Raw genomic sequence first — 18633 nt, forward strand, 5'->3', positions numbered from 1 at the left:
CTGTAGGCCCTGGGCCAATAGGAGAGAGGAGCAGGGCGGGAAACATCAGCTGCCGACATCGCTGGACTCCAGGACAGGTAAGGCAACCAAATCTCAGCATCAGCAGGCAGCCATGGCTCCATTTGCACATAGCGTCTGAGGCGCAGTGGCGGCGGAGGACTGTGTCTGTGTCGACTCCCGAGTGAAAGGAAGCAAGCAGTCATTGATGGGCACTGGTTAAGGCTGCATTTGATAGGCGATTCACTATAAACTGGCAGAGTAAAGGGGTGGAGGAAAAATTAGGTTTCGCCTAGGGTGTCAAAAATCCTTGCACCAGCCCTGCCTCCTGACATACTTCATAAGTGGTGGTAGGAAGGGTGGGCATTACACCCCTTTCACACTAAGGCGCTCGAAAATTGGACATAAAACTTTGGGGCTTTTTGCCGCGTGCTTTAACCACTTAAGACCCGGACCAATATGTAGGTTAAGGACCTTGCCCCTTTTTGCGATTCGGCACGGCGTCGCTTTAACTGACAACTGCGCGGTTGTGCGACGTGGCTCCCAAACAAAATTGGCGTCCTTTTTTCCCCCCATAAATAGAGCTTTCTTTTGGTGGTATTTGATCACCTCTGCGGTTTTTATTTTTTGTGCTATAAACAAAAATAAAGCGACAATTTTGAAAAAAATGCAATATTTTTTACTATAATAAATATCCCCAAAAAAAGATATAAAAAAAACATTTTTTTTTTCTCAGTTTAGGCCGATACGTATTCTTCTACCTATTTTAGGTAAAAAAAAAAAAAAAAGCAATAAGCGTTTAACGATTGGTTTGCGCAAAATTTATAGCGTTTACAAAATAGGGGATAGTTTTATGGTATTTTTATTCATTATTTTTTTTTTTTTTACTACTGACGGCGATCAAAGATTTTTTTCGTGACTGCGACATTATGGCGGACACATCGGACAATTTTTACACATTTTTGGGACCATTGTCATTTTCACAGCAAAAAGTGCTATAAAAATTAATTGATTACTGTGAAAATGACAATTGCCCTTTAGGAGTTAACCACTAGGGGACGCTGTAGGGGTTAAGTGTGACCTCATATGTATTTCTAACTGTAGGGGGGGCGGGGATGGACATGTGACATCATTAATCGTCTTTCCCTATATCAGGGAACAGGCGATCAATGGCAGTGCCACCGTAAAGAACGGGGAAGGTGTGTTTACACACACACCTCTCCCCTGTTCTTCAGCTTCTGTGACCAATCGCGGGACACCGGCGGCGATCGGGTCCCGCAGCTTCGGACCGGGTCGCGTGCTCGACCCGCGGCTGGGCTCTTAAAGCGGAGTTCCACCTAAAAATGGAACTTCTGCTTAATCCACTCCTTCCCCCCTTACATGCCACATTTTGGGGGGGTAGTGGGGGGGTCAGGAGGAGTGGGTATTCCTGTCCCACTTCCTCCTTCCGCCGAGGGGCTGGTAAGGCGATTAGCTTAAATCGCCTTATTGCAGCCCCTCCCTATAGGCAAGTGCCTGTCCAATCGGACGGGCTTGCGCATGCGCAGTGGGTGCCCGGCCGTGAAGCCGAAAGCTGTCACTGCCGGGTGCCCACACTAGGAATGAAGACGCCGGCGAGGGGGGGCGAGGAGCAAAGCCCCGACCGGCGCGTCGCTGGAACCGCGGAGCAGGCAAGTGTCTGTTTATTAAAAGCCAACAGCTACACTTTTTGTAGCTGCTGACTTTTAATAAACTTAAAAAAAGGCTGGAACACCCCTTTAAAGGCGACGTACCTGTACGTGCCTGTGCCCAGCCGTGCCATTCTGCCGACGTATATGTGCAGGAGGCGGTCCTTAAGTGGTTAAAGCTCACGTTTCCTAAAAAAATGTTGACGCTTTTCGTGTGCTTTTGAAGCGCTTCCCATTCATGTTAATGGATAGGGGTGTCTATGAGGTGTTTTTTTAAAGCGCTCCAAACATGCCCCAAAGTTGTTGCTTGCACAACTTTTTTCACCGCACTGCCCCAGTGTCAAAGCATCCATTGAAATGCATGGGAATCAGTTTTAAGGTGCAATTTTTTGCGACTCAGTGTAAAAGGGCTCTTAGGCTAGGTTCACACTGCTGCGAATTCAAAATCGCGGTAAAAAATCACGATTTTTTACCACGATTTCAGGGAATGCCAGTCTATAGAGCTGAATTTGCATCGCACACGGATCAAACTCGCACAGGATCCTTTTTCCCTGCAGCTTTAATTCGCAACGCATTGATGTGAACGGCACTAATGTTAAACTATGTAATTTAATTCACTTGCGAATTTGAGAAATCGCAACAGCTCAAATTCGCAATAGAATTCGCAGCAGTGTAAACCTAGCCTAAAACCAGAACTAAAGACATACCGTATTTATCGGGGTATTGCACGCTCCGGCGTATAGCGCGCACCCCTAAAGTGGACCCGCATTCCTGTGAAAAAAAGATTTTAGTACTTACAGTTTTGGTGTCTTGCGCGGCGGCCTCGTCGGGTCCGGCTTCGGTGGTGTCCTCTTTGGGTCCGGCGTCCGTCTGCGGCTTCGGTGGTGTCCTCGTCGGGTCCGGCGTCCTTCCCGCGCTGAGTTTGAACCAGTGCGCCGGCATATACCAAGCGCAGTACACTCGTGTACAGTCGGGGCGGCTCGTCTCCTCTCGCAGTCACGTCCTGTACGTCCAGGACGTGACTGCGAGAGGAGCCGAGCCTGCCCGACTATACACAAGTGTACTGCACTCGGTATATACCGGCGCAGTAGTTCAAACTCAGCGCGGGTATCGGCGTATATCGCGCACCCACGATTTTTCCCTGAATTTCAGGGCAAAAAAGTGCGTGGTATACGCCGATAAATACGGTAATTACTTACCTCAGTTCCAATGGTCCGACACCCAGGAGGTACCACACTGGCCTATTCCCGCCAGGTCCAAAAGGACACCAGGAGAGAGTGACAAGGGGTTAATAAGCAGTTACAACAGGTTTTTCCCCCTGTGGAGGAAAAGGTTTTACATAAAAAGCTGATCAATGTAAGCACCCGTCAGTGAAAAATGGTTTGTCTCATCCCTGTAACTGCTACTTCTGCAGGAGAGCTTGTTCTGTTGACAAATAACAAACAGCCTCTGTGCACACTATGAACCGCATCGCTTTTCTTGTTCAATTCACATGCGATTCAATGCGGTGCGATTCAAGCCCATTGATTTTTGAATGGGCTTAAATCGCAGCAAAGATATTTGTTTTGAGCCTGGATCACATGGTCCCTTTGATCTATGCGACCCGTGGCAGACAACGTGACCCGGGTTTGGAGCGTCTTTTTTTAGTATTGATGCCCGCAGCGAATCGCAAGGGTGCAGTGCGATTTGAATGCAGTGCAGGAAACGTGTGCAGATCTTGGTGGTTTTCCGCACCGCATTAGTGTGAACCTAGGCTGGCTGGATCAGCAGGTGAAAATAAAGAAAACTAATACAAGCAACACATCTAAGAATTATTAAGCTGCAAAAGAAGAAAAGTTCTTTGGGTCTAGTCTAGTGACAGTACACATATGAGACTCAGAAAACTAAAGGCCCGTATTCCTGCCACCTATGACTCTGGTGAACTACAAGTCCCAGAGGAGATTACGCCTCGCACAAAGGCCAGCCAGTCACACTCCCCCCAATGACAGAACTCGCTAGGTTCCTCTATATATTGTCTGGACAGACCCCCACTCACCGCAATGGAGCCCTCGCTGAGTTTGGGTAGTGCCATGCCGCTTGGGTATCGGAGAGAAAAGAACGAAGCTGACAGCTGTCTATACAGCACCACTCTGAGCGCGCCAAAGCTAACCCTCAATTGTCTGGCGCCAAATCCCACATCTGGTCACGTTGGGCCTTACAGAGAAGTGACGCAGTAGCAATGCCTGGGATTTCTCTCGGCCATCTTTAGTGCTGGCAGCCTCTATACTATGCGTCCTGTTACGCCTCGCTGCCCAGGTTGTAGCTGCACGGCGCCGTTTGCTGGTTGCCCTCAGTAATGATGGCGGCAGCGGAATAAGCCCACCGTCCTGTGCTCTCGTGTGCTCATTGGAGCATCGCGCCGTGGGAGGGGAAAAGTCAAACCACGTGTCTCCAACTACAAGAGGGCTACAGAGAAGTGACTGCAGCGTTTGTGACAGTGCTGGTGAAGGAGGTTTGTGTATTAGGCAGACGCTGGCAGGGCCATTAGGGGTGGGTGGGTGGGTGGGAAGATCGTCAGTAAATAAGAGGTCTGTGGTCTTCATTTGTTGCTCAGCAGTTTGCAAATTGGCCTGGAAGTGTGTGTATGTATATATATATATATATATATATATATATATATATATATATATATATATATATATATATATATATATATATATATATATATATATATAGCTCCCAACTGTCCCGGATTTGGAACAATGTCCCCCCCCCCCATGTGTCCCTCATTTTGGTCTGATCCATATAGTTGTATATAAAATGCGTTTTTTATTGTTCAAAGTTTCCCAGTGCTAAACCTTTCATCCAAATTGCTGCATTTGTACTTTTTAAAAGCCAGTATAAAGGAATAGTAATGGTAAAAAAAAAAAAAAAGCCCTTGTAAATTTAATCAACCCTTTTCTTAGTTAATTCTCCTTTAAGGGGTGTGGCAGGGGCGTGTCCTATACTTGCATAAGTTTGTTAGTAGGTGTCCCTCGTTCCCATCTCAAAATGTTGGGAGGTATGGTGTATGTACAGGCGGAACATTCCGGGGCGCATGCACACTGGACGGTTTGCCAACTCTCCTGGACTCCTTTTCTCCTGGCAGCAAAAAAAAAATGCTTGTAAACTCACTAACGCGTTTAGGATTGTCACGTGCTTGGGTGTTCTTTTCATTGTGTAGCATAACTTATCCTGGCCATTGGAACGAATTAATGCGGTTGTATGCCCTAGTAATTTAAACAAATAAAAACCTGTTAAAGGGTCACTAAACATTTTTTTGCTGAAATGACTGTTTACAGGGTATAGAGACATACAAGTTAACTGATTCCTTTTAAAAATAGATTAAATCCAATCATAATGTGCCTGCAGTTTCACTTTTCGTTTTTAAACTGGTTTCATGTTTCTGTGAAGTAAAGAGATCCACAGAACAAAAACAAACAAATCCAGGGCAGTGTTTTGTTTTTAAAATGAATCTGATTCTGAGGAGTTTTAGACACAGTAATGACAGCTTAGACCACCGTGAAAAGCTCCCAGTGCCATGGTTATTAGGAGCCAGACAAGCAGGAAGTGTGGAGATCACAGCAGAATTACAGCAACTTCAAAGCAAAAACGAACAATAAGGACATGAAACCAGTACTGCAGTAAGGTAAAGGAAGCTATTTAGCTAAAAAAAAAAATCCTTTAGTGATCCTTTAAGCGAAGGTGTAATGAGCTTGTGTGCACCACATACATTAGAACAAAGCGTCCGCACCGCCGCCGGTCATCGCTGAGGAAGCTGACATGTTGCCTCGGCGATTCTTCTGGGTTCGTGGCTTTGCCATTGTGAGTGGTCGGAGCCGCGATGACGTCACTCCCACACATGCGTGCGGGAGGCCTTTTTCCAGCAAGGAGCTCTGATTTTTGCATGTGCAACTGAAGTCAGCAAATGCATGCAAGGTGAATATCTCCTAAACCGTATAGGTTTAAGAGATGTTCATTTTACCTTATTATAGGCTTCCCTGTAGGTAAAAATGTGCAAGTGGGGTATATAACCACTTTAAAGCGGAGTTCCACCCACCTTTTAAAGTGGTTGTAGGTTCATGTTTGTTATGTAAAAAAAAATACATTTCAAACTTGCCTCCACTGTGCACTTTGTTTTGCACAGAGTGGCCCCGAACATCCTCTTCTGGGGTCCCACGGCGGCTCTCACGGCTCCTCCTCGCCTTAGATAACCCCCTCTGGGAAGCTCTATACCAAGGGGGTTAACTTGCGGGCCCGCTCCCGGCCATAGCTGCTAAAAGTATGACTCGGTCCTGGTGCCCACATCATCTGATTTGATTGACAGCAGCACGAGCCAATGGATGTGCCTCTATCAGTCTATCCAATCAATGCCGAGACTCTGTGGAGAAGAGGACGCCGGGGATGCGCTGAGCTCAGGTAAGTAAAACGGAGGGGCTGGAGGACCGGTGATTGCCAGGTGTTTTTTTCATCTTAATGCGGTCGGACGTTTCTGGGAGGGCATCTGTTGATGTCCTCCCAGAACCCTGACTCCCCGTGTGTGCCCACATCGAGCAAGCAGGGCACACATTGGGAGTGTTCTGTTCGAACACAGCTGATCACAGGTCAGGTTAAAGGACCAATCACAGCGGCCCCTTACCATGTGATCGGCTGTGTCCAGTCACAGTGTAAACAGGATTTGCTGGTTATCGGCAGTCCTTTCCTTACACTGTCAGCGCCTGAAGAAAGCTGGTAAGCGGTTATCCACACAGGGGACATCTACACTGATAGGCCTTTTGCACACTGCAGCTTAAAAAAGCTCAGTACAGGTGTTTTATTTATTTTTATTTTTTTCCTGAGCTAAAATACAGCCCATTGATTGTAATGTACCTATACACGCAGGTGCGTAAGCGAGCGCTATGCATTCTTCAGTAAAATAAAATTCAAAATGATGCATTTTTGGTCAGTAATTTCTGCCTCATGCACGCAAATGCTTGCACACAAATGTGCGCAAATGCCCATTCACATATTGTGCAGAACAAAACGTGAAATTTTCGTCTGTACGCATAATGCCAGCAAATGCATACAAAAAAAATTTGGCTGAAAAAGTAGATGCTCAACAGGAGTATCGTGTGCAAGAGGCTATAAATCGGGACACTGATCATTAGTGTCCTGATTATCAGCGCAGCCCCATCAGTGCAGCCTCATCGGAGCACATCAGTGAAGAAGAAAAATCGCTTATTCACAAAATGTTATAACAAAACAAAGACTTTTAATTTTTTTTTATTATTTTTTTTTTTTTTTTAGGTTAAGCAAAAAATTACTGCAACCCCATTTTTAACTTTATTATTTTGTTTGTTTAGCTAAAAAAAAAATCTGTGCAGCCTCACCAGTGGAGTAAAATAACTTATTTACAATATTTTATAACAAACTAAGAGCTATTTTTTTGGTTTAGCAAAAAATGTGGGAAGCCCCATCAGCGCTTGCCTGTCAGTGCCAATCAGTGAAAGGGGAAAAAATCTCTTAAGATTTTACAACAAACTAAGGAAAACTTTTTTTTTTTTTTTTTGTTTAGCAAAAAATATAGAACCCAGTGATGATTAAATGCCACCAAAATAAATCTTTATCTGTCGCAATTTTTTTTAATAAAAATCTCATATTGGTACAGTGTTGCATGACAGCACATTGTCATTCAAAATGCCACAGCGCTGAAAATTGGCCTGGGCCAGAATTGGGGTGAAAGTCCCCTGTATTGAATTGGTAAATTCCTTTAGTCGCCTATGTGTGCATGGATACAAAGGCTAACGTGTAGGCAGTGCCGATCCTGGGGCCCTAAGCAAAATTCTGCTAAGAGGCCCCCTACCTGATCCGTGAATAATGGGCGTGGTTTAAGCACAATATCGGGCGTGGCTTAAATGGGCGTGACTCAAAGGGTGTGGTTAGAGTCTGAGATGAACGAGGGATGGAGGGAGAAATAAAGGAAGAAAGAGAGAGGGAGGAAGTAAAAAAAGAGGGATGGGGGGGACAGCAGGTCCAGATCCTACACCGCAATAAAATATGTGTATTCCAGAAAGTTTAACAATCAGCAGATAAAGATACTCCAAAATTCTAGTGTTGGCGCCTCAATCATCCAGGCACCATGGTTGTTATGGTGTTAGGATGATTGAAGCGCATTTTTTCTAATATTGCATTGTAATATAGAATGAAATTATTCAACTCACCATAATGCAGAATCAGTGGGAGCTCTGATGTCACTGTCCCCAGCCAGCGGAGTGCCTCCTTACATCTCAGGTGTCCCCAGCGGAGTGCCTCCTTACATCTCAGGTGTCCCCAGCGGAGTGCCTCCTTACATCTCCCTTACATCTCAGGTGTCCCCAGGGGAGTGTTTCCTTACATCTCAGGCAGGCCCGGACTGGGACAAAATATAGGCCCGGGCATTTTGAAATGAGCAGCCCATGACATCTTAACCTGCCCCTTCTCCACTCTCCATCCTGACGGATCCCCCAGCAGAGGGGAGGGGGAAACCCTGCAGGGGGCGAGGGGACAGGGAAAGAGCAGAGGGGACAGAGAGCACAGGGAAGACCCTTGAGAACATGGGGTGGGGTGAGAGCACGGGGGAGGCGGAGAGCATGGGGGGGCAGAGAGCACAGGGGAGAGGCAGAGAGAAAGGGGGTCTGGAGAGCACAGGGAGTGGGGGTTGGAGAGCACAGGGGGAAGCAAAAACACAGGGTGGGACAGAGAGCACAGGGAGGGCAGGAAACCACGGGGCGGAGAGCACAGGTGGGAGACGGAGATCACTGGGGGGCTGTAGAGCACTGGGGGAGGCGGAGATCACTGGGGGATGGCGAAGGGCACGGGGGGCAGCAGAGAACATTGGAGGAGGTGGAGAGCACAGGGGGGTAGGCGAAGATCAATGGGGGGCTGGAGAGTACTGGGAGAGAGGCGTAGGGCACAGGGGGGCAGCGTATAGCATGGGAGGGGTGGAGAGCACAGGGGGGGCTGGACAGCACTGGGGGGCTAGAGAGCACTGAGGGAGAGGCAGGGGCACAGGGGGCAGCGTAGAGCATGGGGGAGGTGGAGAGCACAGGTGGAGAGACGGAGGGCATAGGGGGCAGCGGAGGTGGAGAGCATGGGGGGAGGTGGAGAGCACAGGGCGAGAGGCGGAGGTCACAGGGGGCAGCGTAGAGCATAGGGGGTGGTGAAAAGCACAAGGGGAGAGGCGGAGGGCACAGGAAGGCAGCATAGAGCATTGGGAAGGTGGAGAGCACAGGGGGAGAAATGGGGGAGGTGGAGAGCACTGGGCTGGGGTGCTAAAGAGCACAGGGGGAGGTGGAGAGCACTGGGGGAGAGGCAGAGGGCACAGGGGGGCAGCTTAGAGCATGTTGGAAGGATGGAGGGCACAGGGGGGCAGCGTAGAGAATGGGGGGAGGTGGAGAACACAGGAGGGAGATGGAGAGAAGAGGGGGACTGAAGAGCACGGGGGGCTGGAGAATATTGGGGGAGGTAAAGAGCACAGGGGGAGAGGCGGAGGGCACAGGGGGAGACCATAGACGTAGAGCATGTAGGGAGGTGGAGAGCACAGGGGGAGGTAAAAAGCACAAGGGGAGAGGTGGAGGGCACAGAGGGGAGGAGGAGAGCACTGGGGGAGAAGTGGAGGGCACAGGGGGCAGCGGAGAGCATGGGGGAGGTGGATATCACAGGGGGAAGGTGCAGAGCACAGGAAGAGAGGGGGGCAGCAGAGAGCATGGGGGAGATGGAGAGCACTGGGGGGGGGGGGGGGGAGACAGCAATGTGGGGGCAGCAGGATAGGCGGAGCGGTGGGGTGGCTGCATATAGAAGAATCATTCTCTCCAGCTTCTTCCCGCAGTACCTGAATGCCTGCGAGAGGGAGAGGAGCAGAAGCAGGCATTCAGAGACCGTGGGAGGACGATGGAGAGAATGTTTCTTCTATATGCAGCCACCCCACGGTGGGGTCCTCACCGCTCCTCCTATTCAGGTTACAGGGGGCCGCACTTACTTTCTCTCCCGCAGCTCTATTTCGGCAGGCAGGGCTCCCTTCACGTTCTGGTCTTCAGGAAAATGGCGGCCAGCGGAGAAATTATCTCCGCCGGCTGGGGACCTCTAGCGGCGCTGGGGCCCCGAGTATAAAAATGGGCCACTTTTTCTTTCTCTAGTTCATTTAAAAAAGAAAATCTATATCAAAGTTAAACTCAACAAGGGAAAAAAAATAACCATATAAATACACACACGTTCATTTATTTTTTAAATTAACTACTGGATATCAAGCACTGCAGCAGTAAGTAGTAATATTCATAATATTATATGCTCCCATTTGTGTTGGAAATGCCTGCCTGGCATCAGATCAATGCTGGTGCACTGCGCACTCACTGCAGTGTTTCCCGACCGAGAAATGTGGTACCGCCTACGCCCAAGCATCCATCCAGCGGCGCATCACGCTCTCTGCTGACTGACGTCCGTTCCAATATTGGCATCATTTGCGTTCCGACGGGGACATCCGAAAAATTGAGCAGGGTAGCTGACCTGCACATGCTCAGTTGTGTATTTTTATGCTGGAGAGAACATTTACTTGTTCTCAGAGGTAGCCAGGTCACAGGTTAATTTTACTTTTTAGGGTCAATGGCAACGGTTTGAGGTGTCTTTTTTTTTTTTTTTTTTTTTTCGATCATGCAAAATTCATTAACCACTTCAATACCAGGTGCTTTCCACCCTTCCTTCCCAAGCCAATTTTCACACGGTCATGCTACACTGTATCCAAACAAAATTTTTATCATTTTGTCCCCACAAATAGAGTTTTCTTTCGGTAGCGTTTGATCACCTCTGTGTCTGGGTTATTTATTTATTTATTTTTTTATAATTTTTTTTTTTGCTAAACAAATAAAAAAATACTTTTTTTTTTTGTTATAAAAATTGTGTAAATAGGTTTTCCTCCTTCACTGATGAGGTGGCACTAATGGGTACTAAAAGGCTGCACCGATGGGTACTTATGGGTGGCACTGGCAGGCATTGTGGATGGGTATCATGTCTGGGTACTGGCATCCCTGGTGGTCCAGGGTAGCATACCTGGTGGCCATCCATGATCAGCATGCCTGGTGGTCCTGATAATCAATCAGCGCAGACCCTCACCCTGTCAGGAGAGCCATTGATCGGCTCCCCTCTGCTTGCATCTGTCAGAAGCGAGTGAGGAAAAGCCGATACTTGGCCTTTTCTGTTTACTGTTATCAGCCATGATTGGACACTGCTGATCACGTGGTAAAGGTCCTCCGTCAAAGGCTCCTTACAGAGATCGGTGATGCAGTGTGTTAGACTGATCACGGCTTGTCCTGTTGGACGTCTTATGAGTCAGGATAACTGAACCACTGCTGTTATTTTGCTATAGGCTGGGCAGGAAGTGGTTAAAAAGGTGCATTTGACTTGCAGTAGGCTTCCTATAGAAATGTATGGGATTTCAAAACCTGTTTGAAATTAACAAAAAAATCCTGTCAACATAGACTCTTGGCCATGGCTCCTGGTTTGAATGTACCGTATTTATCGGGCTATAACGCGCCCCGGCGCATAGCGCGCACCCCCGAATTTGAAGGAAGATTCCTGCAAAAAAAAAAAATACTTGCAGTTTGGATGCCCCTCGTCGGTGTCATGCCCGTCGTCCATTGTGTCCTGCCCGGCGGCCTCGTCCGGTCCGTCGTCCTTCTGCGGCCATCCCCGCTTGATTCCCACGCTCTGTTCGAACCACTGCGCCGACATATACTGAGCGGAGTACACTCGTGTATAGTCGGGCGGGCTCGGCTCCTCTCGCGTAAACGACATACAGGACGAACACAACGTGACCGCGAGAGGAGCCGAGCCTGCCCGACTATACCCGAGTGTACTGCGCTCGGTATATGTCGGCGCAGTGGTTCGACCAAAAAGCGGGTATCGGCGTATATCTGGCACCCACGATTTTGCCCTGTTTTCCAGGGCAAAAAAGTGTGCGGTATACGCCGATAAATACGGTAATTCAATGTTTAATTTGAGGTGGAACCCCTCATCCCCCACCCTTTGTATAAGCCAAGGGCTTTCTATACTAATGTTTAAACTTCTCCCACAGTATAGTCCCAGATTTGATTATATCCATGATGGAGCTCCCTTTGCTGGAATGGCAGGACTGTGCACACAAGAAGTGGTCACAACTTCCACAGTGTGAAAAAGCAAAGTTTTCCGCAACCTCAAATCTTATGGACAGCTTCATGGCTTGTTCATCACAGCTTCAGTAAGTAATTATCTATGATACTAAAAGATGGCTGTAATTGAGAACACATGCCAGTATCACTTAATGGGTGACATAGTGTTTTTAACATGCTTCCATGACTTTTATGTGCTTGTTTATTGGCCATGTATTATTTTTCTAATGAGTTTCATGGTTAAAGCTCATTATTAGTTGTTGAAAGTTCTCATCTGTATTAATTATTTGCTCCATTGACTGCTTGTTTCTTGAACAGCTGTTTCTGCTCATTAATCAAAAGGATATATTTTTTTATCATTTTGTTAATAAATTGTTTATATTGTATGGTATATGAGAAGCAAGGCACCATCAATTGTAACATTATTAGCAATGTCCTACCCATAAAGGTTTAGCCTTCTAATAACTGTGCTGGTCCAGAGGAAGGCAACACAAGTACGCAAAGAAACATTTTTACAATAGCCAGAGATGAAGGAATCATTTTACAGACAGTTCGAAACTTCCAATTTACCACAACACAGGAAACGAAAGCAGAAGTTCTAAACCCATGAAGAAACATTGAATACAGTGCCTTGCAAAAGTATTCACCCCCCCTGGCATTTTTCGTGTTTTGTTGCCTCACAACCTGGAATCAACATGGATTGTTTGAGGATTTGCATAATTTTAATTTACAGAACATGCCCACAACTTTGAAGATTTTTTTTTTCTATTATTGTAAAGCAAACAAATGGGTCAAAATAACAGAAAAAGTCAATGTGCATAACTATTCACCCCCTAAAGTCAATACTTTGAAGAGCCAACTTTTGTGACCATCACAGCTCCATGTCGCTTTGGATAAGTCTCTATGAGCTTGTCACATCTTACCACTGGAATTTTTGCCCATTCCTCCTTGCAAAACTGCTCCAGCTCCTTCAAGTTGGATGGTTTGCGCTTATGAACAGCAATCTTTCAGTCTGACCACAGATTTTCTATTGGATTGAGGTCTGGGCTTTGACTAGGCCATTCCAACACATTTACATGTTTTCCCTTAAACCACTCAAGCGTTGCTTTAGCAGTGTGTTTGGGGTCATTGTCCTGCTGAAAGGTGAACCTCCATCCTAGCCTTAAATCACACAGAGTGGTACAGGTTTTGCTCAAGAATATCCCTGTATTTAGCACCATCCAACATTCCCTCAACTCTGACCAGTCTCCCAGTCCCGACTGCTGAAACTGGATGGTGTTCTTTGGGTGATTTGTTGGGTTTGTGCCAGTTATAGTGTTTTCTTTGATGGCCAAAAAGTTCAATTATAGTCTCGTCAGACCTGAGCACCTTCCTTCATACATTTTTTGAGTCTCCCACATGCCTTTTCACAAACTGAAAATGTGCCATTTTGTTTTTTGCTGAAAGTAATGGCTTTCTTCTGGCCACTCTGCCATAAAGCCCAGCTCTATGAAGCGTACGGCTTATTGTCACCCTATGTACAAATACTCCAATCTCTGCTGTGGAACTCTGCAGCTCCTCCAGAATTACCTTTTGGGTCTCTGTGGTGCCTCTCTGATTAATGTCCTCCTTGCCCGGTGAGTTTTGGTGTGTGGCTGTCTCTTGGCAGGTTTGCTGTTGTGCCATGTTCTTTCCATTTGGTTAGGATTAGGGGTGCAACGGATCAAAAACTCACGGTTCGGATCGTTCCTCAGTCACAATGGGATAATTTTTCGGAACACCACCATATATAGTCCCCACTGTAATGTCCATGTCATCTCCCCCACTGTAATGTCCACATGTCCCCAGAGCAGTGCGCTGATGGGGGAGTTCACACGCCTGCCGCCGCCGGGTGTACCAAGATTGGTGAAGCTAGGCTGAAGCCGCTGCCTTTCCTATGGCCACAATCCGCGGATCGTGTGGTGTGCCGATCCGAACGCGGCGACCCGTTTGGATCATGGATCAATGATGATTTGTTGCACTCCTAGTTGATAACTTTGATGACCTCTAGGAGCACCATTAAATCTTTTTTTTTTGTGTTATAACCTAACCCTGACTTGTACTTCTCAACAACATTGTCTCTTACATGTTTGGAGAGTTCCTTGGTCTTCATGGCAGTGTTTGGTTAGTGGTGCCTCTTGCTTAGGTGTTGCAGCCTTTAAAAAATATATATATATATATATATATATAATTATTGATCCTGCCAGTTGCACATTTGTTTTCCTAGGGTGACAGTCACTCACTTTTCTGTATCTATGGAGGAGTAGCATTGTTACACTAGGAAAGGAACGGTTGTAGAACTACTGAACAGCTCCCCATAGTACAGGTAAAAATTGTTCTGTAGTCTTCAGAGAGACATTAACAGTCAAAAAAAGTAGAGCTTACACTCTAACAGACCAAAAGAGAACTACCAATAAGAGTAGGAGTAAGAAGAGAATTTATGTTCTGATTCGCAGATGTGTTCAGAACAGATGTGTTCCCATAGAAGATACCGCGCAGACAATTCGCATAGGTGTGAACTCAGCCTTTAAAGTATGAGACTCGGTATGTTTATTACTTGCAGTACAAGTAAATTCCCCACTACAGTTCTCAGATCAGCAGATGACCTTGATCAAGAGTACTTAAAGCAGGGGTTCACCCTAAAAAAAAAATTCTAACATTGCATGGAGCCGACCTATGAGACCAACAGTATTTTTTTTTTTTTTTTTCTTGCGTACATACCATTTTATGGCTATTTTCACCCCCGGGAGTGGGCGTTCCTAATCACAGGCTGTGATTGATGTGCTTCCGACTGGGGCATACTGCGCATCACGAGTTGCCGAAAGAAGCCAAACGTCGGTGTGGCTCTATACGGCGCCTGCGCACTGACGTTCGGCTTCTTTCGGCAACTTGTGACGCGCAGTATGCGCCGGTCGGAAGCACGTCAATCATAGCCTGTGATTAGGAACGCCCACTCCCGCGGGGAAGCCGGGGGTGAAAATAGCCCTAAAATGGTATGTACGCAAGAAAAAAAAACAGCATACTGTCGGTCTCATAGGTCGGCTCCATGCAATGTTAGACATTTTTTTTTTAGGGTGTACCCCTGCTTTAAGTTGGCTGATCATAACAGAACACCCCCCCCCCCCCCCCCCCCCGGGAGGACTGCCACTGATCCCTTCCACCACCAGCACTGCCACTCATCTCATTCCTCCCACCAAGGAGTAAGAAGGAATAAAAATAAAGAATACATGAAAGGGAGAGGAAAAGAGGGGGAGGAACAAAGAAAAAGGGAGAGAGAATGAGAGGGAACAAGAAAGATTGCTAGAGAGAGGAATGGGGGGGGACATGAAATTGGAATAGAGAGAGAGAGAGATAAACGGGAAAGAAAGGAGACCAAAGAGAGAGGGGTACACCCTAAAATGTACCGCAAGAGGTTTTAATACTGTACGAGTGAAAGGGACTCGGGATCGCTAAATGTCCATGGGTTAAAGAGGAAATAAACCCACTTGTAGTAAAAAAAAATAATAAAATACTAGGTCATTATGTAATAATCGCCTCAGATCAAAGCCCCCACAGCCGTCCACGTTCACCGCTCGGGAGGTCAATATCTCTCCTGGCTGTTACTTACGGGTATTGCGACTCCGGCGCTGTGATTGGCCAGAGCCGCAATGACTTCACTCCCACGCAGGAGCCGCCAGGTTTCGCACGGTTTCAAGCACCTACAGGTAAGCCTTAACGTGGAGGTTTAGGAAATACGTTTACAAAAATCACAGGCGCCGTTGTCTACGGTGCAGGCGCACTTCAGCGACGGCGATCGTGCCGTTCCTAATGGAGGCCGTGCCTGGTGGCTTACTTTAGGCTTGCCTGTAGGTTAAAGTGGTTGTAAAGGGTTAACCACTTTAAGGGGTGCAAATTACTTATCTTGCCTTGGGTGCTGCAACCCACGCTACGAAAATAATTTTACTGTTTGGGGTCCCCACAACTTGGGAAATTTTATCAAGGGGTCACGGCACTAGAAAGGTTGAGAACTACTGCCCTATAGCATCTGGCTAGACTTGCCTGGTACGTGGAAGGAAAGACTTGCTGATATTCCCCAGTCGTGCTGTAATCAGTCAATGCTCATTTATTTCAGAAAGTATGAATAACTACTGCCTCAAAAAGCTTGCCCTATACAAAAAATACAAATCGAACAGTGCTGTAATATTCCAAAAATCAAATAAAATGTTATATACCTGATCATGGCAGACACTTGCAAAAAACACTGGGCTGAAATGAATTAATGTTAACACAACTGTGCCGTTATGTCATTTATAATCGGCTATCGGCCATAATTGCAGCTTAAAGTCACTAATTTATCACTAAAACTGTCACTGTGAAGCTCCCTGGGTAAACCTCCCCTCCTACACAATGTCCTAAGCAATGGTTGGCTAATAATTTATAATTATATTTCAGACAGGAGGCTTCGTATCTTGCATTATCTTTCTTTAATAATGCCCATAGCAGAAATACAGTAAACATTTATTGTAACTTAAAAGAAAAAATTCAAAGAACTACCCTTCCCAGCAGTCCCTGGGCCAGCGTAGCCCCTCCCAGACCGTAGTCTATATAAGGGACTGTCTGAGGTAACCTATTCCTCTTTCTTTCTGCTCATGGCAGAGCATACAAGATAAGTGATTCATGTACCTTTATTATTGATTGTGTGTTAAGTGTCCCTGATACCGAATCCCGGTGTCAGGTAATTTGTTTGATATTTGATTGTTATATTGATTTTGTGGAATATTGGGGGTTTCTCCCTAGCATTCCCCCGTTTTTACGTTTTCATGTCTGAGCCCTGAGACCGAATCTCGGTGTCAGGTAATTTTGTCGGTTTTATATTTCGACTTTTCAGTTTTATTGTTTGAAATATAATCATGCTTACTTAGGCTTTATTTATTATTTTTTCCCTTTTGGCGCCGGAACGCTAGGGCGCCCCCTGTTACACAATCCGCTGTTTTCCTCAGTCGTCCATCTTTACTTGCTTTCTATTTCTGCCTCCCCCCCCCCCCCCCCCCAACCTTCTGGTTGGGCTCCGGTCGGCGCGCACCTCCCGGGTGCCTGTGCGCTTTGACCGGCTGTCATTGTTTCCTCACGTCGAGGTCCGGACTATCGCGAGACGTCGCCATTTTTCGGCCGCGTCTCGCCGTCTTTTCCCATTCGCCGACGCGCCCGCGCTCTCTCTGAGCTGCGCGCTCTCCCTCCGAACCGCGCGCTCTTCCCGTCGTGCCGCACGCTCTCCCCTCCAGACCGCGCGCCTCGAGGGGCGGGCGGGACTTCCTGCACATCTCGTTGAGGCCGTAGTCTCGCGAGACTACGTCCTCGGGCTAGTACCTCACCAACCCCTGCATCGATACGCCAGTGTGCGGCGTACGGTGTAGGGCACAGGACGCGGGTCCTCAGGTCACACTTCCCTGGTTGTGGGGAATCTCCCCCCTCTCTGTAGTAACACTGTAGGTGTCGGGGGAACTCCTCATGTTTCTGGGGATTTCTTCCCCAGATTATATCCCTCATGTAAATAAATAATTAATTATATAAATAAATAAATTATATGAATATGATTTAAATAAATAGTTTAAATATATAAATAAATAAATTATACCAATCTTAATGAATTAATAATATATAAATATATAAATAAAATAAATAAATTATAAATCTAAATAAATACATAAATAAACAAATATGTTTCTGGGGAATTTATTCCCCAGATTAGATTCCTCATTTACCCTAATAATCTAAGGAATAATTAAATATATAAATAAATAAATTTTTACCAGTTTGTACATATTTCCATATTTACGATGCTGGATTAATGGACTGTTCGCAGTCAGCAGTCTCTTCTCCTATGGCTGCCGTCTGGACCTGACGTCTAGACCTTACCACCGCTAGTACCCCTGAAGTGGTGGACACAGCCCACTATATAAATAAATATATTAATTTATTACTTAAACTATCAAATATATAAACATTATAATGAATTTACACATAGGTAGATCAGCCCAGACGGCAAGGGCTTCGGTTACCCCAACCCGCCTGCACCCCATTTGTCCGGACCATCCGGCAACGGTCTACCGCCCCTAAGAAGGGCTTGGCGTCCCACACGCCGCCACGTTTTCCGTGGCCCTCGACTCCCCGGCAGGGGAAGTAAATATTAATATGCCCCAGGCAGTACCCTCCCAGGACTGCCGACTCACTGCTCTTCCAAACTCCAATCGACCCCCGAGCCTCGGGGAGAGGTACATGCAGAGGCAGCGATCCGTTAGACGGACTAAGCCAGACACACTCGCGAACTCTGCCAGAGTCGTCCGTGGAGTCCGAAACGGCTAACACCTTTGAGTTGAGGATCGTATGATGATGATGGTTGGAGCAGTGGGCACATGGCGCTCCATGGCGACGCCAACCTGTATCCCAGGGTGACACATTATAGACTCTCGTGGACAGCCATTGTAGATCCGGGGGCGATTTGCCATCCACATTCCGGTGCCTAGACACCTCTACCCGAGGTGGCCCATTAGACTATATATATATATATTGGACCCGGAGATCAGTCGGTAAACTCACCGAGACATACTAGGGCGTAATACCCCACTCCGGTGACTGGGCACCTCTACCCGAGGTGTCCCATTAGAATATATACTGGACCCGGTGATCAGTCGGTTAAGTTCACCGACACATAATATGGGCATAATACCCCTTACATTGCCATATAAGGTTATGCACACTTCCAGGTGGACCCCAAACTCTGGGGGTATCTCACCAAG

At 46.8% G+C, this 18633-nt stretch overlaps 2 protein-coding genes across 2 annotated transcripts in view; one reads left to right on the plus strand and one right to left on the minus strand.

Moving 5' to 3' along the window:
• RPA1 (replication protein A1) overlaps positions 1–3941 on the minus strand; it is a 94421-nt gene extending 90480 nt beyond the window's left edge. Inside the window, exon 1 of the mRNA XM_040338372.1 lies at positions 3700–3941. Coding sequence (XP_040194306.1) covers positions 3700–3735 — 36 coding nt within the window. The 5' untranslated portion in view covers positions 3736–3941. The remainder of the gene's footprint in view (positions 1–3699) is intronic.
• A 37-nt stretch (positions 3942–3978) lies between these two features.
• Positions 3979–18633, plus strand: part of SMYD4 (SET and MYND domain containing 4) — a 53008-nt gene continuing 38353 nt past the window's right edge. Inside the window, exons 1-2 of the mRNA XM_040338371.1 lie at positions 3979–4155; positions 11767–11928. Coding sequence (XP_040194305.1) covers positions 11792–11928 — 137 coding nt within the window. The 5' untranslated portion in view covers positions 3979–4155; positions 11767–11791. The remainder of the gene's footprint in view (positions 4156–11766; positions 11929–18633) is intronic.

Source organism: Rana temporaria, chromosome 2, assembly GCF_905171775.1.
Source record: "Rana temporaria chromosome 2, aRanTem1.1, whole genome shotgun sequence".
Taxonomy (NCBI): Eukaryota; Metazoa; Chordata; class Amphibia; order Anura; family Ranidae; genus Rana; species Rana temporaria.